This window comes from Glycine max, chromosome 13 (assembly GCF_000004515.6).
Source record: "Glycine max cultivar Williams 82 chromosome 13, Glycine_max_v4.0, whole genome shotgun sequence".
Classification (NCBI taxonomy): Eukaryota; Viridiplantae; Streptophyta; class Magnoliopsida; order Fabales; family Fabaceae; genus Glycine; species Glycine max.
Window position 1 is genome coordinate 2926069 of NC_038249.2, and position 25998 is coordinate 2952066.

The 25998-nt window shown below is 32.5% G+C and overlaps 1 protein-coding gene across 1 annotated transcript; it reads left to right on the forward strand.

The window, feature by feature from the left end:
* The first annotated feature begins 14090 nt into the window (after nt 1-14090).
* Nucleotides 14091-20249, forward strand: LOC100803319 (ribulose-1,5 bisphosphate carboxylase/oxygenase large subunit N-methyltransferase, chloroplastic). Its single transcript, XM_003542142.5, has 12 exons — nt 14091-14548; nt 15960-16123; nt 16476-16559; nt 16705-16762; nt 16876-16929; nt 17371-17442; nt 17529-17609; nt 17902-18074; nt 18538-18640; nt 18714-18845; nt 19049-19171; nt 19919-20249. Exons 1-12 carry the CDS (start codon nt 14180-14182, stop codon nt 20003-20005), a joined length of 1500 nt encoding a protein of 499 aa, XP_003542190.1. The 5' UTR covers nt 14091-14179; the 3' UTR covers nt 20006-20249.
* Nucleotides 20250-25998: the final 5749 nt, after the last annotated feature.

A 25998-nucleotide genomic window follows, 5' to 3' on the forward strand; every position in this document is an offset into this window, starting at 1 on the left:
ACCTAACAATATGCTCCCACGAACACAAGGGTCGAGATCATCACAGGATCCAAACACAAATAACACACGGGGAGTGAGTTATCACATTCCTAACTAATAGAGAGAAACAAGACAACATGTAGATATAAATATCATATAAACAAAATAAAACTTACTTAATCATAGCTCACGTTATTTCACCACTTTATCGCACAACATCACATCACAACACCACACGTCTCATTCATTTTCACAACATTCACGTACTCAATTATCAAAACACAGTATCACTGAATCAATCAATATCGATCAATACACAAGTGTTATGCAAGAAATTCACTAAGACTCAATCCTATATGCAATGTGGTATCATGCCAGTGAAAAAACTCATCGAGCGCCTAGGAGTACATGATGAGACAAACCACACACTAGCAAGTCAGGTCACTCTCATTAGGTAAAACCATAGGGAGACCAGTCAGGGTCACGCTGTTTTGCGAGAATGATCCAACCATATGGGTTCAACATAGGCTTAAAGGAGCACTCAAACCGAGTGTATTTTACCCCAAGGCCTACACTCCGAAGAATCCGTCAGGGTCTCTCCCTCCTAATTCAGGTCCAACCCTGAAAATATTTTAGCACACAGACTCTATCTATGAACTGTACAAAATACATGACTCCTCAATTGTTCTCAAAATAGTTTTATCTCGTCGCGCTTGTGATTAAACTCGTCAGGTTCCCACAGTGGTTCTCATCACAATACTTGTCGCGCATTAACTCGTTGCCCTTAAAGGGTCATAGCATTAACTCGTCGCCCTTAAAGGGTCTTATAGTCATGTAATTGTACAATTCATAGCTCACAACTCAATGCACACAACATCTCAATGCACATATATATTACAAGTCAATACATACCAAATTTATCACATACACTCAGTCTCAATCACAATGGTATAATCCCAATTTAACATGTTATCACACCTCATGAATCATATACACTTTACCTATGAACTATGCAATACACACAACTCCTCAATTGTTCTCAAAATAATTTTATATCATCGCGCTTGTGATTAAACTCATTGATTCCCCACAGTGGATCCCATCACAATACTTATCGCGTAAAAACTCGTCACTCTTAAAGGGTCTTGCATTTGTGTGATTGCACAGTTTATAGCTTACAGCTCAATACACACATCTCAATACACATGTATTTCTCCATTCATCACAAATTCAATTGATCACATACTCAAAATTTGAAGCACAATTTCATAATCTTAATATAACAATTTATACAAAAGGTTTATCACAACATGGGGAGTAAAACCCCTCAAATAATTTCACACAATTATATCATAATCAATTAATCAAAATCATAGGTATAAAAAAAATGAAAACACCAAGAGCACTTTATCAACCAATTCGCATCATAACATCAATATTGTATTTATAATCATAAAGGAAAATTATAATTCAATAAACATCCCAAAATAAACCTCAATTTAATCCTCTAAGGATCCCTACACATGTTCATTCTAACCCCAATTGCAATAAATTCATCCCTTACCTCTAAGCGGGCTCACGTGTGTATTGTGACAGCGATAGTGGCATCTCTAATGGTTTCCTAAGATTCCTCAAGTTTTTCCTTTGACTGCTCTGATAGGATTCTCAAACGTTAGAGAGAATGAGAAGGGATTGAAGCCTCCATTCCACTGTCTACATGCGATGAGTATTTCTACTTCCACAGATGTTAGATTAAAAATCCCAACGGTGAAGATGTGAGACAATGAAACTCAAACCGTATATCCAAATTTAACAACAATCCAACGGTTAACTTGTCCGGGATCATACTTTTACTGAGACAGCTTTGGGTTTCTGCGGGAAAAGAAAAAGCTATGATGCGAAGGACATTTCTCTTAGCTCTGACAATTTTTTACAATTCCCAACGGTGAGAATGCTCAGAAATGAGTTCAAACATGGTGCTTACTTTTCACAATGATCCAACGGCGAATGAGTCCAAGATGTCATTTTTCTTAAACAGGTTTGGTGGTATGCGAGAAAAAGAGAGAGTTTTGGGGGAGGAAAAGGGAAAACGAAATTGAGAGGAAGAGGAGGCATAGGAAGTATCGTCAATCTCAAAACTAACCTAAGATGCCTCTATTTATAGTTAGGGTACTCACAGCCTATTATTTACTCTATTTTTTTATTACTTTAAAAACAAATACTCTATTTTATTTCCTATCAAATGAATAAATCAAATATCTTTTCTTTTATTTTCCTTCAAACCATTATTTTAATACATTTATTTCTCCTTATTTTTTTTAATTATAAAATCTCACCATTTTCTAAAAATATTTTTCTTACTAAAAAAACCTTTTAAATTTATTTATGAAAAATGAGATGTTACATAATGTTAATTTGAATGCCAAACTTATTATTGACTTCAATTTATTGTTCTCTTTTAGTGTGTAGTGTTAGAAACATGATAGTTAAACTTAAAAGGATATGTTATTTCTATATGCTTTGCCTTAAAATGTTGATAGGTTTTTTAGTTACATTGATTGCATTTCTATTGTCCCATCTGAATGATATGTTCAGACATGAATACTCTGACTGCATAGTCTAAAAGTTTCATCTGAAACGTTGGTCTGATCTTTAGCATTTCTACTTTGCAGAATTTATAATCTTTTTTTCATACGCCCTCAATACAGTTAAATGATATATACAATTATTCATTCCAAATTATTGATGACATTTTCTTGTAATTTATAGATGGAAAAATATTCTTGATTCACAGCTTATGTAGAAGTTAAAAGAAATGTTTGATGAATACAATGTGTTTGCTAAGTCTTTTAGGATGACCAAAGAAATATATGATAACTTTTAGACAGAGAATCTTACTTTACAATTGATATCAGACAGGGAAAAAGATGGAAGGGTTTATAATTTGCCCATAATTTTAGAGGTGGTTGCAGTTATCATTGGTGATGCAAGTCAACCTATCAATCGAGATATAATACTTAAAAAAAAAGTGGACGATTACAAAGAACCAATGAGTTTTATGCAAGTTACCTTGTATTACAATATCCTCTCCTATTTCCTTATGGTGAAGATGGATACCACAATGATATCAAACATAGGGATATGGATGATTCAGATTAAAGAAAGAGAAACAAAGTAACTATCAGAGAGTTCTTGTGTTTTAGGCTACAATCTGAAAGGGTAAAGGTCAAACTTTATTGAGGTCCAGAAGATTGTTTTAGCAATTTAATATTGATGGTTACACGATGATGGAAGCAGAACGATTAATGTTCATAAGAACTCATCAAAAGGAGTTGCGTTATGATAAATACAACACTTTAAAAAAATCATAGCAGGCAGATGAAAGTCAGCATGCCAATTGTGGAAAGCGTATTATTCTACTTTCATCTTTTGTTGGTAGCCGCATGTATATGGATCAATTGTACTTTGATGGAATGACCATATGTAGCAGTGTTGGATTTCTAGATTTATTCTTAAATTTCACTTGTAATCCTTATTGGCCCAAGATTCAAAGGTCTGTTTCAGCTCTTAATTTAACTATACAAGATCGGCCAAATATTGTGACAAGAATTTTTAAACTCAAGCTAGAACAACTAATGTCTGACTTGAAAGATAAAAAAAGCTTTTAGGGAATGTACTTGCATGTAAGTTATGCACTCTTAATGCACTTAATAGTTAAGTGCTTATTGTATTTATGCTTATGCTTAAACTAACCATATTACAATTGCAAATATTTACACGATAGAATTCCGAAAGAGAGGATTGTCACATGCGCATATCTTGATTTTTTTGCATCCTGCCAACAAGTATCCATCTCCAACAGATATTGATACCGTTATATTAGCTGAGATACCAGATGCTATTGAACAACCAAAACTCTATGAGTGTGTCAAGTATCATATGATGCATGGTCCTTGTGGTCATGCGAACAGAAAGTCACCATGCATCAAATATGGGAAGTGTTCTAGATTTTTTCCAAAAAAAATGGCAAACTGAAATTGTTGTTGACCAAGATGGATTTCCTATTTATAGAAGGCGTAATGATGGAAAATTTATTGAGAAAAATCACATAGCCCTAGACAATAGATATGTGGTGCCATGCAATCCAAACTTATTGTTGAAATGTTAGGCTCACCTTAACATTGGTTGGTGCAATCAAGCATCATCGATCAAATATTTATTCAAGTACATTAATAAATGATATGATTGCATAACCACTGTTCTTGTACATGTGCAATATGATGATGGAAGAACAAGACTGTAAATGTAGGAATATAGGTTTTGATGATGCCAAGGTATAATCAAACAAGATTGCTTCAAAAAACATTCAAGGTTAAATAAACAAAGATTTCTTAAAGATTAATTCAAGGTCAAGCAAACAAGATCAAGAAAAAGATAAGGCTTTAGAATAAACAAGATCAAGAAAAAGATAAGGTCTTAGAATATTTGTTAAAAGAATATCACTGGCTGATCAGCTTTTGCCTCAAACACATTGTTTCCAACAAATCAAGGCATTAGTAATCGACTACCAGAAGAAAAGTTTGCAAGTAAGCTTTCAAAAGGGTTTTGAAATTTGAATTTTCAATCTTGTAATCGATTACCAGATGTTTGTAATTGATTACCAGTAACGACACTTCAGAAAATACTTTGAAAAGTCATGACCCTTCAAAATATAACTGTGTAATTGGTTACCAGAAACCTATAATCGATTACTAGTGAGAAAATTTCAGAAAAACTTTTTGAAAAGACACATATCCTCAAACCATTTTGAAAAGGCACGATGGGCCTATATATATGTGTGTCTGACTTCAAAAAGCAAGAAAGAGATGTTCTAAGAGAACTTAATTATCAAATGCTCTCTTAACAACTCTTGGACAAAAAATTGCAAATCTATTGCGAATTCTTCTAGGATCTTCAATTTGTATAGTCTACTCTAAAGGAGAGAAATCTTTATATTCATCTTGAACTCAATTGTAATCGAGAGACTGGTTGTCTCTTGGATTGTGAGAATTGTAATCAAGAGATTGGTTGTCTCTTGGAGAATCTTGAACACAAGGGTGAGGGATCCGAAGGTGTGTTCAAAGTTTGTAAAGGATTTACAGAGATAGTGGAAAATCTCAAGTGGGTTGCTTGAGGACTGGACATAGGCACGGGAAGTGGTCGAACCAGTATAAATCGAGTTTGTAATTCTCTCTTCCTTTATCTTATTTATTTTATTGCAATCAATTTTGTCTTGCACGTTTAAAAAACATTATTAAATTGATTGTTGCTTTTTCTTATGCATTTTGAGCCTATCATTTAAAAAGAGGGTTAAAAGCTTATTAGTGGGAAATTTTGTAAGACTTAATTCACCCCCCCCCCTCTTAAGTTATTGAGGCCACTTGTCCAACAAGGACACTATCTTAATGAGCTTAAGCATTATCTCGATGGTAGGTATATTTCTCCTTGTGAAAGAGACCACTTGTTGTTGAAAGATTGTACTTTCATTTTCTGGTTTGATTCAATAATATTTGAAGATGATGACAACATTGATGCTTTGCTCTCCAAGCCAATTGTTAAGGAGTCCATGTTTACTTGGCTACAAGCTAATAGCATTTTCAATGAAGGAAAACATCTAACATATGTGCAATTCATAACAAAGTTTACATATGTAGCCAAGGATAGATGTTGGAAGCCACGCAAAGGAGGTTATACAATTGAAAGGCTTAATTGGGTGCCTCCAAGTACTGGAGAATTATATTATCTTAGGATGATGTTCGCTATGGTTAAAGGACCAACCGGTTATGAACAAATTTGTACAATGAATGGTCAATTATATCCTTCATTTAGATAAGCTTGCTTTGCTGTGGGTTTCTTGCTTGATGATAAGGAATACATTGGGGCTTTAAGAGAAGCATATCATTCGAGTTCTTGCCAATTCTTAAGAAGATTGTTTGTAACAATGCTCATATCTAATAGCATTAAGAGACCAGATCATGTGTGGTCTGAAACATTGGAGTATCTAATTGATAGTATTCTACATGATCAGAGAATGATTACAAACATACCAGGTAAAGTATACAAAATCTATACATCTTTTATGAGTTCGAGCTACTGTTTAGAACTCAAAAATTAAATTTATTATTTTTGTTCATAGATTTAGAGTTGGCAATTGAAGAATTACAAAATTTGGTACTACTTCATATTGAAGAGATATTACAATCCAACAAAAAATCATTAAAGAATTATCCAAGCATGCCTTTTCCAAGACATGTAGTGCGATCACACTTTGATTATATATATATATACACGCTGAACAAAATTATGACAAGTTTCAATTAGAAAATAAAAACTTCGTACCCCATTGCCCAGAGGCTCTTCGCTATGCGAAGGTATGGGGGAGGGATATTGTACGCAGCCTTACCCTTGCATATGCAAAGAGGCTGTTTCAATTAGAACATGATTCTCAAAAATACTTTGCTTCTCTAACAGGTTAGCAATAAATAAGTAATATGAATACAATAGAAACAATTAAGATGAAGATAGTAAGTAACATCTTATTTTGTGTACTATAAATACATATGAGCAAATAAATATCTTTAATTCAATCATGAATGTTGTGAATAGACAGACTGGTGGAATTTTTTTCCTGTAAGGCTATGGAGGTATTGGGAAAACTTTTATGTGGAAGACGTTAGTCTCTATATTCCGTTCAAAAGGTGATATTGTTTTAACTATTTCTTCAAGTGGTATAGCCTCATTATTACCACCCAATGGTAGAACTACATATTCCAAATTTGTTATTCATGTGCCTACATTAGATAACTCCACATGTAATATCTACCAAGGTACTGAACTAGCTACACTTTTAAAGGCAACAAAGTTGATTATATGGGATGAGGCTCCTATGACACATAAGTACTGCTTTGAATAAAAAATAGAAGGACATTATGTGTATGTCTCATGTGGATAGTGTTCCATTTGGTGGAAAAGTGGTTGTATTTGGAGGTGACTTTTGGAAAATCTTATCTGTGATACCTAAAGGCAGTAGATCAGACATAGTGCATGCTACTATAAATGCATCCTATATGTGGGATTACTGTACATTTTTAAAGTTGACAAAAAATATGTGCTTGTATCACAACTCAAAAATGTCAAATGTAAAAGAAATAAAGAACTTTTCTCAATGACTCATAGATGTGGGTGATGGGAAACTAGGAGAAGGTAATGACGGATTTTCTTAGATAGAAATTCCACCTGAATTTCTAATTACAAATTTCACATATCCTATTGAATTCATCGTCACCTATAGCTACCCAAATATCCGACACAATTATAACAATGAAGACTTTCTAAAGTCCAAAGCTATACTAGCTTCAAACATTGAGATTGTAGACCAAATTAATAAGTATGTGTTAAACATTATGCCAGGTGATGAGAAAGAATATTTAAGATGTGATTCCATTGACATGACAGATGTTGTAGCAACTCAATGTTACCAAGCTATTAATTACACCAGAGTTTCTACATTCATTAAAAACATTTGGATTACTTAATCATAAAATTAGGCTAAAAACAGGCACACCTATTATGCTGATTCAAAATTTGGATCAAGCAGAAGGGCTATGCAACGGTACAGGGCTAATTGTGTCTAGAATGTCTAATCATGTTATTGAAACAAAAAATTATTTTTGGTAAAAACATAGGTAGTTTTCTCCATATTCCACGATTGTCATTATCACCATCATAATCTCCTTGACCTTTCAAGATGATTAGAAGATAATTCCCAATTATAGTGTCATATGCTATGACAATCAATAAATCTTGAGGATAGTCTCTTGAATTTGTTGGATTATATCTTCCTAAATCAGTTTTCATTAATGGCCAACTTTATGTGGCATTCTCAAGAATTCAAAGTAAAAGTGGATTAAAGATTATGATTCATGATAAAGAAGGAAAACCACAAAATATAACTACCAACGTAATTTTCAAGGAAATGTTTCAAAATCTGTAGTATATGCTAATCTTTTTTAATTTTTATACAATTAATCATGACATTAAACCTTGTTGATAATAATAATGTATCTTGTGGATGTATGGTTTTTGACAATTTATTTTGGAACAACATTATCACACCAACTTTTTGGAGAGTTTACAGTAAACAAATCCATATTAATTTAGTCCACTATATAAAAAAAAAGGTTACCCTCCATCATATTTAATTACATTTTATATTTTAGCGCAACATTATTGATCAATTATCTTATAACCTTATCTTTCTTGTGTACAATGATGTCTTCTAATACTAGGTTCATATAAAAAAAATTCTAGGAATATAACAAAAATTGATTAGAATGTAGAGGATGGGTCTTATTGGAAAAAAAATGTTGTAGAGTATTGATCGACCAACAATAGAGCCTAATTCTAACTAGGATGGAAACATGAAGGTAGTAAGGAAAGTTAGTTATATAGAGAGAGTATATATTAGAGCCAATGCCATTTATTTCATGACCTATAACACTACGCCATTGATCAACTATTATGGTTTTCTGTCTACAAACAACACGTGCTAAAAATAAATTAATTTAATATATAATTGGGATGAAAATGATAGTTTAGTAATTTATCTATTTAAAAATTTATTACTTTTTGTCATATAACATTAAATATTAATTAATGTAAACATTATATAACATTAGTTTACTCTTATGCTATGAAATGGTCAGTGTTGAAGGAGACCCATGATCTCTAATCCTTAAAAAAAGATGTAGATGTAGTTTTTTTAATTTAGATCCATGTGTAATTATTTTTATCCTAAAAAAATGTCCTATATTTGTTGCTATTTCTTAAGAAATAAATAAATTTTATATATATATATATATATATATATATATATATTCATTGAAATTTATATTTTTTTCGGTTCTCCACCATAATTTACGTATGCATGTTTTATTTGATTATTTAGTAACTAGAGTTATAAGCAAATTAAAAAAAATTAGGTGTAGCGCAAGAAGAAAATATCTTCAATCTATGCATAATCCCACCAGATAGGCCTTAATAAATAGCTCATGCATTCGATCCACGCTTAATATTCAGTTCACTCACATTTTATCCTCAAACTTTTCAATTTCCTATTTCACTCACCAGTAGGCGTATCTGATCACTTACACTCGTTCGTGATGTGCTGTTTCAATTTCCTATTATACATTTTTTTGCCTATTTCACTCACCAGTAGTCGTATTCGTTCACTTTGGTCCAAAACATGAAAACAAAGACAAGGTTGATAGAGGAATGACCTCCATCTCATGCCCAAGCAAAAGACATTGGTAGAGTACGCTCAGTCCATCTCACGGCCAACCACAACAGAGTTACGCGACAATCCATTTCATCGGGTAAGCATCTTCATACTACAATACTCTAGGTTAAATTTTTTTATCCTCTATCACAGATCCCGGATCATGTTAGAGCTTTTAACTTGAAACACAAAACTGATACTTTTAACCTAGGAATATCATTTTTTGATAACAAAAATGGTTATATGCATTATGTGTAAGTGATGGTAATGTGTAGCATTAAATCATAAAAGATTGAGACTCTACTAGAGTATGAATACATGCAAACGATATTGGCAATTTCTCTGTATTTGAGAGATTATTCATTCAAGGTTAGATATTTATTAGAGTAAATTACATTTGCACCCCTTATGTTTTTTTCTAAATTGCACCCGACACCCCTCTTTTTTTGCATCCTACAAAAAACCCCTTAATTGTTTAGCTCACATTACACTCAGACCATCTCTCTCCTAAACATCATTTAATAATTTAATAGAACGTAGGCACACGCTGGTCACATTACTTTTAATGAAAATTTATGTCTAAAATACCCTCATTTTCTTCCTCACACTCGCACCCCCTGTGTTTTTTCCAAATTGCAGCTGACACCCCTCCTTTTTTGTACCTACAAAATTCCCCTTAATTGTTTAGCTCACATTACACTCAGACCCCCTTCCTACTAAACACCATTTAATAATTTAACAGAAAGTAGACACATGTTGGTCACATGATTTTAATGAAAAATTATATCTAAAATACCATATTCTTCCTCTTAACTCTATAAAAGACATGACACCATTTTCAACTGAAAATATTTATTTTCAACTGAAAATATTTTAACATTCTTCCTTCTTTTTCTTTTTTCTCTAATTGGATGTGAACCCAACTTTTTGTTGGACGTGAACCCACCTTGTTGATATGCATGTGTTAACACCCTTCCTTCTTCTTTTTATTCTTCTTCTTCTTCTTTTTAGTTCAATTTTTTTTGTGCATGTTGGGTTCTTTGGTTGTTGCGTTATTGTTCGATGTGTTCCCAGCGATGCCTATTGATTGAATATGATCATTTGCTTCAAATTTTAGTGTTTTTCTCTTGCATTTGTGTTTTTAATTCCTTTATTTGAAATATTTATTTTTGATGGCTAGGTGTTTCATATAATGTCACAATCAAGAGTTACATCTTCTTCAAGTGTTAGCAACAATGAAGTAAGAGTCAAATATTAAAGGAAAAATTGTTATTGCCTTAAGAAAGGTCCATTCACAGGGTCAATTGTTAATTTGTAATTGAGTATTTAACAAAGATGTTAAGGCAATTTTGTTTGCTCACATATTCTAATTGACGTTAGTTAACGACGTTAACAGAAAGAGGGTAAAAGTAATGTAAAAAAAGGGAGGGGTATCCAATGCAATTTGAGAAAAATACAGAGGGTGTGAGTGTAAAAAAGATGTTGGGGCAATTTTGTCTGCTCATATATTTCAATTGGTGTTAGTTAACGACGTTAACAAAAGAGGGGTAAAAGTAATGTAAAAAAGAGAAGAGTATCGGGTGTAATTTGGGAAAAATACAGGGAGTGCGAGTGTAATTTACTTTTTTTATTATGATTAAATCGTTAAAAAAAATAGTAACATCAATGTACATTAGTTTAGGAATTTAGTGAATATGAAACACAAAACTGATACTTTCAACCTAGGAATAATAATTTTCGTCTAAGAACAATGACTATATAAAGTGTGTGTATCTGACAGTAATGTGTAGTATTGTATCCATAAGAGATTGGCACTTTACTAAAAGATGACTACATCCAAACTATAATAGATTATACCCTGTATTTGAGAGAGTATTCATTCAAGGTTAGATTTTTAAACTAATTCAGTCGTTAATAGTGATATAGAACAAGAACATATTTTGTTTATATCTTTATTTATGATTCACCATTTAATAATAGTAACTTTTATATTGTAAATGGAATTGAGAAATCATGGATGAAGATCAGAAGAATTGGAATGAAATGGCTAAGGTTATGATGATGGTTAACAAAAAACCAACTGATATGTTCAACACAATTCACATTAAGGATCAGGTTAGGAATTTCAAGACTATTCTCAAATACACATGACATGATATAACCTATCAATATTGCTTATATTAGTTCACTTTAAATGTAGTCTTATGGTGAAGTTAGTAGGAGCTTTGTTGTAAGATGGAAAGATGAATTAGAGCATACTTGGCATCTCCTAGATAGTAATGACAAGATACACTCTATTAAATACAACCAAGATCTTCAGAACCCAACTATAGTGCCTGGCTGGACTGAACTGGGAGATTACTATGGACTGACAGGTAATCATCAAGTAACCATGACCCATTTAGGATCATCAATTTTCCTCCTGACTATCTACAAAAGCACTTCTCAATCACAAGCTTATCCAAAGTGGCATTCCTTGTACCACCAAATTCCTAACTCAGTCACCTTTAAAGTCCTACTAAATTAGTACAAAGTAACATGTAACAGTTTAGTGAGTAATTCAACATTGTACATAATAAGTGCCTCTGCCTGTAAAATTTTTAAAAACATATACATATCTAACATGAACTTAATCTTCATTTCAAGATGTGTTGAGTACTATATACTTATTTATGAAAGATGCAAAATTCACCCATGTTAATTTGGAAGGGACTATAGAATGCAAGATTGTTTACAATCACTGGAGGAAGTCTGCAAAGATTGGTTCTGGATGGAAGTCTTTTACAAATTCAAAAAATTTGGAAGCTAGCCAGGAAATTATATTTGAGTTCCCAAATCCAAAATCTAACTCTGTTCTATTCTGCATTTGTTTGTAATTTAAGTACATTATACTCTATCAATCTCTATAAACTTATGTTTATAACTCTTTGGTGTATTTTGTGAGAAATGATGTTGGGAATGATTCTACTATCATTTTTGAACTAGACAATTTTATTATATATAATATATTACGTATTTCAATTTTATTAGATTTGATTTTCATTTATTCTTTTCAAGGATGACTTATGTTTTACTTTTGGGGGGTTTTACAACTTTGAATGTTGAGTTGTGTTATGTATAATTAGAGTTGGTTTTCAACTCAGTGACTTTGTTCATAATTATTTAATAACAAGTGAAATGTTGTATCTTGTGTTTTGCATTTTAAATATTTTAGTTTTAACATTTCTGGTAATCTTATATTAGTTTTGGTTCTCTTTTACTAAAAATTCTATACAATTACAACTAAATGTATACAAGTATACTATACATTTAATTTTCCAGTTTACACTGAAATTACTCACTCAAATGTTACACTAAACCTTTAATTGAGGGACCTCAAAGTCATGAGCAACGTCGCACTGTTCCAAATTCCAATTTGATTTCGCAAAACACTAGATTCTAGAAGCTTTGATTCTTGATTGTTGAGAAACAGAATCCTAAAAAATAATTCTTTTGGGAATGGGGGATCAGGGAGAAGATGCTAATGGCAATTTAGATGAGCAGTCAACCCGAAACAGTGCCACCTTAGTGCTCCACTGTCACCCTCCCTTCACATCCTTCTAGCGACACCTTCTTCTCCGCTGTCGGTGATGCCAGCCCCCCCCATGACGCTTATCTCGAGCTTCTTTGGCTATGACTCCTTCGGCGACTGCCGCTTCTTCCCATGGAAATTGCCTTTTACGCCATCGAGAACTTTGGCAAGGGCCCTACAAAGGGGTTCAAGCAAAGTAGATTCGTGAATTTAGTCATTGCTTGTTCTCGATTTTAGTGTCCTTCAAATGATTAATTTGACCAATAATAGACCTTCTTGAAGAATAAAGAACAATTTTTGTGGATGAATTTGAAAAAATGTGTGGTATTTTTTGTAAGGATGTGATTTTTTGAAAATAAGGGATTGGATCGGTTGATGGGGATACAGAACTGTACTTTGGTGATTTTGGGGTTAGCTAAATTACTTGGTGAACTTAAGGAATGTGGTCATGGTATTCCTAAGTTTTAGAGATTCATTGTACCAAGTTTGTTAGTTTTTTAGAGAAGCAATTTCTGGCCGCTAAACAGTCACCAAAAAATGGTTAAAATATTTTCAATGACTTGGCAAATAATTTATAGTAGTTTTTAACCTCTAGATCCGAAGTCAGGTTTGCTTCAGGGAAGTTCCGAGGAGGATGTATAACAGAGGAATCACTTTTGATTTTTTAAATAAAAATATATTCTAATATATACATAGAGGAGATATAACTTTATGTAACTGTTTTTGGTGTCTACATTTTTTAAATTATTTTACTCTTATTTTTAATAAAATATTAAAATAGTGACAATAATTAATCCTCTTTAATTATGATATTCATAATTGACCCAGTAACCAAAATTAGATAACTATCCACTTCACTCCCCATTTTTATTGGACCATTTTACCTTTAAATCATTTTTAAAATTTTAAAATTTTCTTTTAACTTACATTAATTTTCCGCTACTTTTATATTATTAATTTTTTATTCAATTATTTTTTATTAACTTCTATTTTTTATTATTTAAAAAATTTAGTGTCTCTCTCCTCCTAATAAATATAATTATAATTTTTAACCGTCATTGTTCATAATTTAAATTGCCATAGTTTATAATTTAAGTCATCAACTTCAATTAAAAGAAACTGACTCAATTAATACATTTTTAACCGTTGAATAACCTATTTGGAATGTTTTAAAATTTGGAACCAAATTAGTTATTAAGTCTTTTTTTATTGGTTACACGTGGTGACACTCAAACAAGTACGCACCATACCTCTCCTGTAAGCTTCAGTTCAGCAGATAAGGTAATCTCAAAGCTCGTCGTGTTTTCGCATCAATGGCCATGGCCATGGCTGAGGCTTCAAGAATCACGTTACACTCCACTCTCCTCCCTTTTTTTACCCCCAAAACCCACGTTGGTCACCGCCACTTAAGCCTCTCGTCATCACGCAAGCACCAAGTCCAGTGCTCGGTGTCTGCAGGCGCGGCGGCTCAGACGAACCCAGTGGCTTGGGGCTGCGAGATTGACTCGCTGGAGAACTCTTCGGCTCTGCAGAGATGGCTGTCGGAGTCGGGGCTTCCGCCGCAGAAGATGGGAATAGAGAGAGTGGAGGTGGGAGAGAGAGGGCTGGTTGCTTTGAAGAACATTAGGAAAGGGGAGAAACTACTCTTTGTGCCTCCCTCACTTGTCATTACTCCAGATTCTGTAACCTCTCTTCTTCTTCTTCTTCCTTTCCCTCACTTTAATATATTAGTACACCGCTAGTATTCTATTGTCATTACCATTAGTATAGTTTATTCAATTGTTTTAGCTTCTTCTTGTTTTTTCTTTTCCAAAACTATTGATGTTTTCCAAATATAAAGTCTTATCAATTAATTATTGTTTTACACCTATACTTGTGTTTAAGAATGAGTAAACCCTCTCAAGGCGGTTTAGTTTAGTTGGATGAGTAACTTGTGTGAGTAAGCAGGTTGTTATACCCTTGGTACCCGTCTTCGATTTATCCCAGATAATAGAAACAATGAGTAAAGCCTAAATAGTGTATGTTTTGACATTTGATGGTGTAAAGTAAATGTTTTTTACACTCTCATCTAATTAGTAATTGATATGTACGATAAATTTATTGATTTTTATAATAATTACTTTTAAAGTCATACCAACAATTTTAAAGTCATACCAACAATGATGTCTGATTAACTGAAATTGGAAAGGTTTTTTTTTGTTAAACATGCATGGAACTTATACTCTTTAACCATTGCTACAAAGCCTACAATAGTAGTTTTCTTTTTTGGTGAATGACATAGTAGTTTGTCACGAGTAATGTAATTTAAACAAGGGTACTTTTGTCTAAATATTTGTTTACCAAAATAAAGTATCATTAATTATTTTTTTTCCATCTATACTTTTATATAACAATAAGTAAATGGTGTGTGTAATAATAGTGCAAAGATTTTTAAACCGTCACCGAATCATAAACATCTAAAATCACAAACTTTTGTGTGCATTGACCTTAGACATTAATAGATATGGAATGAGGGTAGTAGCTAGTTATGTGGATAAAACTTAGATAATATTGTTTGCCAATCAAAGCTGCCTGAGTGGTATAGTTCATCAATTTCATCTCAGTAATTAAAATTGTGAATTATAATCAAATTGCTTTGGGCCGTTTACCAGTATCAGTAATTGATGATTATACAATTAGAACAATTCAAATAAAATTCTTCTAACAACGAAAATAATAGTATTTTATGTGGCCAATTTTGATCAGAGAACAGTACCACCACTATTTATGGTATTTTATCTGAGATTTATCCCAGATATATATATGTACTATATTGTCACTGTCAACAACAGCATTGCTTTGTTCAAAGTTCTTACCAAAGCTTGATACTGTATGAATATGAAGAACAATCATACTTGATTTGCGTTGCTTGTCAATTTTATGTTTGGTGTTCAGTGAAATATTTTTTTATTGATATTGGAAACATAAAATTTTTAAAAAAAACTTTGCTGAAAATGCATGGTTATACTTGGTTGATTCAGTATGTGAACCTAGGTCATTTGCTTTCTTATGCATCTGTTTCGGGTGTGCGTGCGTGTGTATTCTGGTTGTCAGGAGTGGAGCTGCCCCGAAGCTGGTGAAGTATTGAAAAGGAATTCAGTGCCAGATTGGCCTTTGCTTGCAACTTACCTCATAAGTGAAGCTAGCCTCATGGAATCTTCAAGATGGAGCAATTATATATCAGCCTTACCTCGTCAACCTTACTCACTTCTTTACTGGTAGATGAATTGTTCTTATGATTAAATCTTTTGAGAGCTAGTTTGGGAAGGATGCCAGAAATGAACATTGACGAGTGAGGAATAAAGCTAGGGGTTGAAATGTTAAATAACTTTGCTGAGGACAGTATGGGAGGGAGACATGGAAATGATGAGATTGTTTTACAATAATTATCTCCAATATAAGCCTATCCTAAAATTTCATGTATTTATACACTACAAGCCTTCTAAAAGTATCATTGGATTTCAATAAAATAAATTGTATGTGGTTTATACTTCACTGTTTTCGTTTTGTTTTCATTCCCCTCACTTATATGTTATATCTTTACAAGAAGGGGCATCTATGTCATTTCAGGACGCAAGCAGAACTAGATCGCTACTTGGAAGCTTCACAAATTAGGGAGAGAGCGATTGAAAGGATTAATAATGTTATTGGAACGTATGGACCAATTGTTTGTACCTTATATTTCTTCTGGGATTTATTGTCTGTCATTTCTCTTTTTGGTATTTAGCCTCTACTTAATGTACTTTCTTGGTTTTATAATCCTGTGTCTTGGCATAGTTACTTCCCTTTTGTTCTCCAGATACAATGATTTGAGGCTCAGAATATTTTCCAAATACCCTGATTTATTCCCTGATGAGGTAATTATCTTACATTAAGCACGGGATGTAAGTTGATAGTTAATGACCATTGACCAGTCTTTTGTTTCAGTAACATAGTGATGATTTGAATGTGTTATATGTATAACTTTCAGGTGTTCAACATAGAGTCCTTCAAATGGTCATTTGGTATTCTTTTCTCCCGCTTGGTGAGTCAACCTGGTTGATGAAATGAAACCATATTAAATTCAATTCTCTGCCTCTTCTGCACAACTCAAGTATGATTACTGAGAATTAAGAATTTCCATATTTTCTATATAACTTCCATGCACAGACAATGCCATGTGAATTCATAACAGAGCTGATTTTGAAGGAGAGTTAAGGTCCACAACTAAAAAACAAATGCTGAAGTGTGTCAAGTCTGAAAAAACAGTTCCCTAAATTGCAATATCTGAAAGTAATCTATAGGAGAATAGATGATTTTATTTGTAATATTTGTTCATTACAAAACTATCTTTCTTATTTTTCTGTCTTCTTTTTTTGTAGTCTTTTTTATCAATTAATTCACTGAGACTTGGTTTTTTTGTTTGATATTTAAGACAAATGGTTGTTTGTTGGCACACATCATTCATGATCTTTGTAACATGCAGGTTCGGTTACCCTCAATGGGTGGAAATGTTGCCTTGGTTCCTTGGGCTGATATGCTGAATCATAGTTGTGATGTATGTTGTTTTCCAAAAAAAAAAAATAGATTCCTAACAACTTCTACCCCAGGAAGTTTAACCCTGATTTATTTTCATTGATATAGGTGGAGACATTTTTGGATTATGATAAGACATCAAAGGGAATTGTCTTCACGACAGATCGGCCCTATCAACCAGGTGAGCAGGTAAACATAAACTGGAAAACTGGAGTTTCTTATATTAGATTAATTTTTGAGAAAACAAGTACCAAAGTAGATGGAATACAGATTGAGTGTTCCTTGCCAAAGAGTGCACTATGCTATATGCATGAGTAAAACAATTAATTCTCTGCAGTTTGCAATATTGCCTCAAAAACAAAATATTAGTAATTGATTGGAGCTGTATTTGATGGTAATATTCTTCACCATTTAGGCGTTCTCATAGTCATTTGATTTAAATTTAGAGATTGCAATTTATTTCCTGTATCAAATTACACAGGTATTTATTTCATATGGAAAAAAATCAAATGGGGAGCTTTTGTTATCTTATGGATTTGTTCCAAAGGAAGGCGCTAATCCTAGTGATTCAGTTGAGTTGTCACTGTCACTGAAGAAATCTGATGCGTCCTATAAGGAGAAGTTAGAGCTGTTGAAGAATTATGGATTATCAGCGTGAGTTCCTAAATTTTCATAATTATTACCTATATATATAAGGATGAAGTTCCTTGCCTTCTGTTCTGGTAAAATTATTTTCAGAAGCATTCCTATTTTATACCTTAGTAGAAGTTCTATCAAAGCATTAAACTTTGTGTCAATTGACATTTTTTCAACATATATGTGGTTTCGCTTAGGATTCTGTGTGGCACTTGCAAAATATCAATTTTCTAAGCTGTTGAAAATATCAAAAAAATTGTATTCCCATTTTTTAGCATGTGAGGTACTTTGTAGAAGTGCCCATGCTTCAAAACAGCCATGACCAGATGTTGCGCACCTTCTTTCCTGATTAATTTAGGACTTAAATCTTCAGACAGGAAACATTATTATTTCTTTCTGATCTGCCATGCCCTTGAGATATCATTCTGAAATATAATTGTAATTCAACCTGTTACTGACTTCTTTGTTCTATTTTTATCAGATCTCAGTGTTTTCCTATACAGATTACTGGTTGGCCTTTGGAATTAATGGCTTATGCTTATTTAGCTGTTAGTCCTTCAAGCATGAGAGGAGATTTTGAAGAGGTCTGGCACTTGAACAATCTTTGAGGATTATTCCTTGGATGTTGTATAACCCTATGAGTGATTCTTTTAACAGATGGCTGCTGCAGCATCAAATAATACCACCTCCAAGAAGGATTTGAGATATCCTGAAATAGAGGAGCAAGCATTGCAATTCATACTAGATAGTTGTGAATCCAGCATATCAAAATACAACAAGTTCTTACAGGCAAGGAAAACACTTTAATAAGGAAGCTTTATGTCTTTTTATTTTACTTTGTATGATAGCCATAGTTTGAAAAGTGGATTTATCAAGTTGTGAGCATCAATGTGTGTTGATTTATCAAGCCGATTTATCAAAGTCATAGTTTCTCTTTTACCTGCACGAGAATCACACTTATCGTAAATGAGTGTTGAATATGTTTCTGGCAGGCAAGTGGATCACTGGATCTGGATGTGACTTCTCCTAAACAACTCAACCGAAGGCTCTTTCTGAAACAGCTAGCTGTGGACTTGTGTACTAGTGAGCGAAGGATATTATTTCGTGCTCAATACGTAAGTTTATAAAGCATATTTTTAATTTCTACATTCGATAATCCATAATATTGGTGGTTGTTTAAACTAAAGTAGCATGGAACTTGGTTGTAGCTTCTTTGTTTCTAATCATTCATATCTTGTTTGATGTACAAACGTTTCTTCATCACTTTCAAAATAAACATGAAAAGCATTCCCTCAGGCCTCAGCACAAGTAATTCCAATCCCATCATTTTGTTTTGTTATCATTGTTAGGGAAGGATCCGAAAACATTTGAGGGATCAAAAGTGAACAAACTAAATTGTAAATTACAGAATTTATGTACTATATTTTCTTTTAAAAAGCAATAGAGTAAGGAAGGACTCGGGTCCTCACTTGCCTAGCAGTGATAACCTAACCGTGAATTTATTATAACTATGATATGATTGTTGCATGCCCTTGAATATTGACAAGCATGTAGGTTTACACATTGGTCCCAGAAAATGAAGAATTGAAATAAAATGATAAAATAGTACCAACAATAACAACAACGATGACAAAGCCTTATCCCACTAGGTAAGATAAGTTACATGGAGCACAGGATACCATTTGGTAAAGTCCAAAAGCACGTCCAGTGGGACTAAACCAAAAAGTAAATAATAAACCTCAAATTAGGTTGATGCTTACTTTGGTAACTTCACAATACAACAAAGATATCACACAACTCTTTCACAATATGATAGTACATGTTTATCACTAAATATGGATGCTTTTTAATAATGATTGCAGATACTGCGAAGAAAACTGAGGGACATGAGGGCTGGTGAATTAAGGGCCCTAAAAATATTCAACGGTTTCCGGAATCTTTTCCAATGAGGCCATTCACTGGTGCATTATTTTCTGCCCTGGTTTGCCCTTGGTTGTTTTGAAAAAACCTATCTCACCCTTGAGCATCATGAACTTTGTTCAATGGTACCACCTAATTGTGGGAAACAGGTCCAGTCTTCAGTTTTTATTGATCAATATAGAAGAAGCAAGATAAGAAATAGAAAAGGTAAGGAATGATTGTAATATAGGCTTGCTATGTATTTATTGATCCAAATAAATTTTTCTTTTCCTATGTTAAATTTTCGATGAAAAAATCTTCTTTGGATCTTCTTTTTCTTGTGTAAGTTTTTCTCATAAAAATGCTACAGCATATTAGGTAGTTCTTTATAGGTAGGCATGACAAGTAAATCTGAATTTGTAGGTGTCTGTCCAACTCAACTTTGACAAAAAAAAAAAAATAAGAAAAAAAAAAGACGACTGTTTTGACCAGAGTCAGGTTAGGTTTTTCCTGATTTGTAAAAGTGGAGTCGAGTTCAAGATGTTTGTTTGTCGTCGAACTCATCTCACTGCATATATATTTTTTATAATTATTAAAATATAAATTATTTTGATAGTTAAATAATCTAAATATAATAAAAATTATATGACAAACTTAAATTATAATTTAATTCTTAATTTTTTTATTTTTAAGTTCTTTATTTATTAGTAATATTTTTAAATATTATTTGAATTAAATAAAATTAATAACTTAATAAATAATTTATTTGAAAAAATATAAATAAATTAAAATTATAAAAAAAAGGTGCGATAGCCCAGATGTGTGAGAAGCACCTTGCTCACTAAAATAACAAAATAGACCAAAGTTAAACAAAATCATTTTCATGCGTTAAAATATTATAATTTGACTAAGCACCTCGATATGATCTTATAAGCATCAACTAACCATCTCATTAGATCCAAAAGCTTTGAAAAAACTTCACAAATTGGGTTATTTCATCCCAAACCCAAAACCTATATAATGTATGAGGTGTTTGTGGACCGGTTTGGACGGGTTTTGATTAAATTTAATCTTCAATCTAATCAAATTTAATTAGTTTGATTTTGTTTTTATAATTTTTTTAATCCAACTCATTCATGAATGATTTCATTCGATTTGGGTCAATGGATTACTCATTTAAATTTAGTCTTTTATTTTTTTGAACTACTATTTTATATCATAATTTTTTCAAATATCCAATACAATTAATACAATGTTATCAAATGTCTGAAAGTAGTAAAATTAATTCATTTAGCACCATCAACATAATATTCTAAAATAGACTAATTCAAATTAAAACAAAATATTCTTCAACGAGATTTATTATAATAGTTTGAAACACAATGATTTTCTACAAACTATTGCAACCAGATTTGCTGAAACAAATGAACAAAATATGATTCATTAATATTATAAACAAGATAGAAAAATATAAATATGGAAAAAAGGTAAATAATAACGTACATGAAAATAATACTTTAAGAAATTTCAACACGGTAGTTTCAATACTCGCAATATTTAAAGTCAAATCAAACAACTCTAAAAATTTAAGCACAATCCTGTTAGCACAAAAATTAATTGATATTTTATACAAATATAAAAAATGAAATAAGAGATTACACACATAATTCAATCTTTTCCGCTTCATTTATTTCAACTTGCAAGTCATTAACATTTTGCTTAGTAGATCTAAGCCAATTTTGGACACAAATGAGAGCTTCAACAATAGTAGGACTCAAGGAACTATGCAGACTCAAATGATACATTATAAACAAGCATAACCAATATATCTCTAGTCATACAAGAAGGAATATAATATTTAGATGCTTTTAATTTCCACCAATTCAAAATGTCAAACTCAACGTGGTCATCTTCAACATCATCCTCCAAATACATATCTAACCCATTTTTTTTACACCTCACATATTCATGAACTCTCTATTTAACATCATTCAAAATATGAGCAGAACATCCCATATGCACGAACTCTCCATTCAACAAAGTATGTCCATTCCAAACACTCAAAGCTCTAGCTAAATATGAAATAGTCAAGTTATTAACACTTGTATTATCCATTGTTACACAACAAACTTTTGAAGCTCCCCATTCTTTTAAACAATTCTCTAGGGTTATTCAACTCTCACCCTTCATCAATGTAATGAGTTGTCACATACATGTAATTCATATTTTAAATTGACGTCCAAGTATCCATAGTAAGTGAAACCATTTGTTTATTTGCAAACAACACATGCTTCAACTTCTCCTTTTCATCATTAAACACATGCATGCAATAGTGACACAAGAAGGAATTTTAAATTTAGGATGAGCATCTTCCATGAACTTCCTAAACCCTTTCTTTTCAACAAACTAAGGCAAATTCATCAATAATTATCATCTTTGAAAGTGTTATTAGAGTCTGCTCTTGATTAAAATCAACAAGTTTCATACTAACTTTATTAGGGTCACTCTCACTATCACTTCATAAAAAAAAAAAAAATTTATCAACCTGCCTATGTGGGTTTTTCTTACATTGTTGAAACACATGTCTTCTCAAGTTAGAGGTTCCATACATAGAACTAACTGCTACTTACGATGCATTACAGTACTTACAATAAGCCCTACCATCTTCCTTCTTAATAAAATGTTCTCAAACATTAGACGGGGTCTAGCGGCTTTTTTTCTTACCTTTGCTTGTGTAAATTCAAGTTGTTGTCCTTGTGATGCAATCCTATCCCGCAAGGTCATTTGGTAGAAGACTCCAAGTAGATTGTGCTAGAGATCCATGGGAAGGCCCTAGGGTTCTCATGAGCCTTAGGGTAGATTTCGAGCCCATGGACTAAGTATGAGCCCGCTTATCTTTGTAAATATTAGAATAGGTTTTTCCTTCGTTTGGGCCTTGTATTTTGGCCATTCTAGTAGTATAGGGTTTTAGCCTTGTATTTCGGGGCATTTTGAGTAGTCTTTGTAGTAAGGACTTTTTTTTTGTATTTTCATGTTTTTTGTCATGGGGGTGAGCTTAGCTATTATAGGGGGTGTGTAGCTAAGTTCTAGCTTCTCATCTCAAGGAGGTGAGCTTAGCTATTAGAAAGGTATGTGTAGTTAAGCTCTAGCTTCTTTAGGAATCTTCTTAAGGAAGCTTCTCAAGGAGGTGAGCTTAGTTATGAGAGGGGTGTGTGTAGCTAAGCTCTAGCTTCTCAAGGAAGTTTTCTCAAGGAAGCTTCTCAAGGAAGTTTTCTCAAGAAAGCTTCTCAAGGAAGCTACCTAGTCTATAAATAGAAGCATATGTAACACTTGTTGTAACTTTGATGAATGAGAGTCTTGTGAGACACAACTCAAAGTTCAACTTCTCTCCCTTTTTCTTCCTTCAATTTCGTGCTCCCCCCTCTCTCTTTCTCTCCCTCTTTCTTTTCCTCCATTGAAGCATCCTCTCCAAGCTTCTTATCCAAGGCTCATCTTGGTGGTGAAGCTCCTTCTTTCATGGCTTATTCCCTAGTGGATGACACCGCCTCTTACCTCTTCTCCTTTGTCTTTCACTGCATCTCCATGGTGGAAAATCACCATTAAAGGACCTCATTGAAGCTCAAAGATCCAACCTCCATAGAAGCTCCACAAGCAAGCTTCCATCACCTTGCCCTTGTTGTGGTGGAGTTTCCATGTCCTTGTGGTTGTGAATGAGCTTCTATCCCTTACTGTGATGGACTTTGAGTATGACATGGAGAGGGTGTTAATTGATGGAATTGGAGATGAATCATTAACACTCCATGTATCACTTTTCTTTTCCAATTGTCTCATTTGCAAACTCTAAAGAGCCTATCCACAATAAAACATTACACAATTTACCCCTTTTATTGGAGAATTTTAAATTGATTTCAGCTCTTTTATTTAATTCTCAAAACCTCATGCTAACAACTAATGCATGGATCCTCAAGGAAATCATTCTAAGAATCAAACTCAAAATAAATAAATAAATTCTAGATAGGGTTCGTGTAAATTAGAAAAAAAATAACCGATTTTATTTTGGCATCAAACAAATCAACAAATATGAATCCAATAAGCTAACCATAATAATATTTATAAAAATAAGTGGCACGCACAAAACACAATAAAAAAATAAGTGGTATATAAAAAGAGTTGTTAATTATGTTGGTTGGTGAAGAAAATTCAAGAGTCGGAAGTGAATGTAAAGAAGCATAAGATGGGTTGTTGCAAAGTGAAGGGATTGTTGCTTGTTGTACTAAGAGAGAAACAAAGTGGCACGATACAACACAATAGAGCGCGGGGCGCGGGTTCTCCTTTTAGTCTAGGTTTGAATGATTTTTATAACCATCCAAAAATTAGGTTAAATTCAAATTTTAGCCTTATTTAAGAAAAAAAAGAGTTTTTGATTTTATCCCAACACGAGAAAATCTTTTAAAATTAGTTCTTATTATATATAAAGAAAAAATAGGATAATAATTAGACCAATTTTATGATTTATTTTTTAATGAAAGTATTTTTATTTAAAAAAATCTTCAACTAACATTTTTTATATGGATTTTTCTTATCTCTTTCTATCCTTTCCATTTTTTCAAAGTTTAATTTCAATATTTTTTAAAAAAAATTATCAATTGTTAAAATTAATATTATATCACAATATAAGTTATTTATCATAAATTTTAATTATATAAAAAAACATTTATCACAACATGTTGTTGGCTTCTTGCGATGACGAGGAAGATTTATCCCCCAACTTATTAAATTGTTACTATTTTATTAAAAGCACTAAAGGAAATAATGCATTACCGCACCTTCCTTGATTGTCAAATTATTTTTTTAGTTTTTAATATATATATATATATATATATATATATATATATAATTTATATTTTAATTACAGGTCCACGGATTGGTTCAACGGGTCAAAGGATCTATAAATCTAAACCTGTGACTCATCACGTACATGAACAGTTTTAATCGGTTTAGTTCGATTTTGACCAAAATACATAAATGACCAAATTCAAACTGTTTGGATTGTTTTGAATCAGTTTCGGTTCGTGGGTGACTCATACCCGTAAACACCCCTAATATTAAGAACTAAAGAAGAAACTCACCCATGTTAGACACGTTCAAATTGTACATGTTGAAAATGAAACAGATGAGCATAATTGAGTTAGTTAGTGACATTGTCTTGGTTAAGACCAAAAGAAATCAATCGACATAGGATTCCCCCACTCAAAACATGTTAAACAAGAGCAACGCGAGTCGATCGTGGACCAATAAATTATGGATTATTTGACTAAGCAAGTGTAAGAAATGGATGCTCCCCATTTCCTTTTTCCTCCATTTCTTTCATTTGTATAAGTTTTTAGAAAAATAAATCAAATGAAGATTATACACACTTTATGGAAGTAACATTTATTTTCTTAAAAGCTAATAAAAGAAATAGAAAAAAAAATGAAGAAGATGCAAACATGCAAGTGTCTGCCTCTCTCAGGCTTGACTATTGAGGGACTGTCTATCGCCTGATTATCGATCATGTGAACATGCAAGCATATTTGTGATGGTAATTCTTGGGCCCAATCACAATCAATTAAAAAGGTGTGACCCCCTAGTCATGTCAAGTTACACATAAGAGAGCTTACTGGGGTTTCTTGAGTTCTTACCCAATTTTAGGACGTAAAGAAGGGATAAAATTATCAAAAATTCAATTAAGAAAATCCTAATTTAAAAAAATCACATTTGGAGTATTTTTTAAAATGAAACCATGATGAGTTACTAATCCACGAAAGTTTCATATTTTATTATTCAATTTATAATTTTAAACAGATAATATAATATTTTAAGAAAGTACGTAAATCCATAGTGAAACTCGTCATTTTTTTTAAGATTTTAATCATTTTATGTTCCTTTGTTATGTTATATGAGAAAACGATACAAATGCAATGCATAACTTATAATTTATACAAAGCTTCTTGAAACTTTTTTTTGTATTTTTTTTTTCATGACAAGAGTCGAAACATGACTG

What these genes read in the sequence shown, in the direction of transcription:
- LOC100803319 (XM_003542142.5), top strand. Translation starts at nt 14,180, where the DNA reads ATGGCCATGGCCATGGCTGAGGCTTCAAGAATCACGTTACACTCCACT. An exon ending in CTGATTTATTCCCTGATGAG is followed by an intron (nt 16,763 to 16,875) that starts GTAATTATCTTA and finishes TATAACTTTCAG; the next exon opens with GTGTTCAACATAGAGTCCTT. An exon ending in TGCTGAATCATAGTTGTGAT is followed by an intron (nt 17,443 to 17,528) that starts GTATGTTGTTTT and finishes TCATTGATATAG; the next exon opens with GTGGAGACATTTTTGGATTA.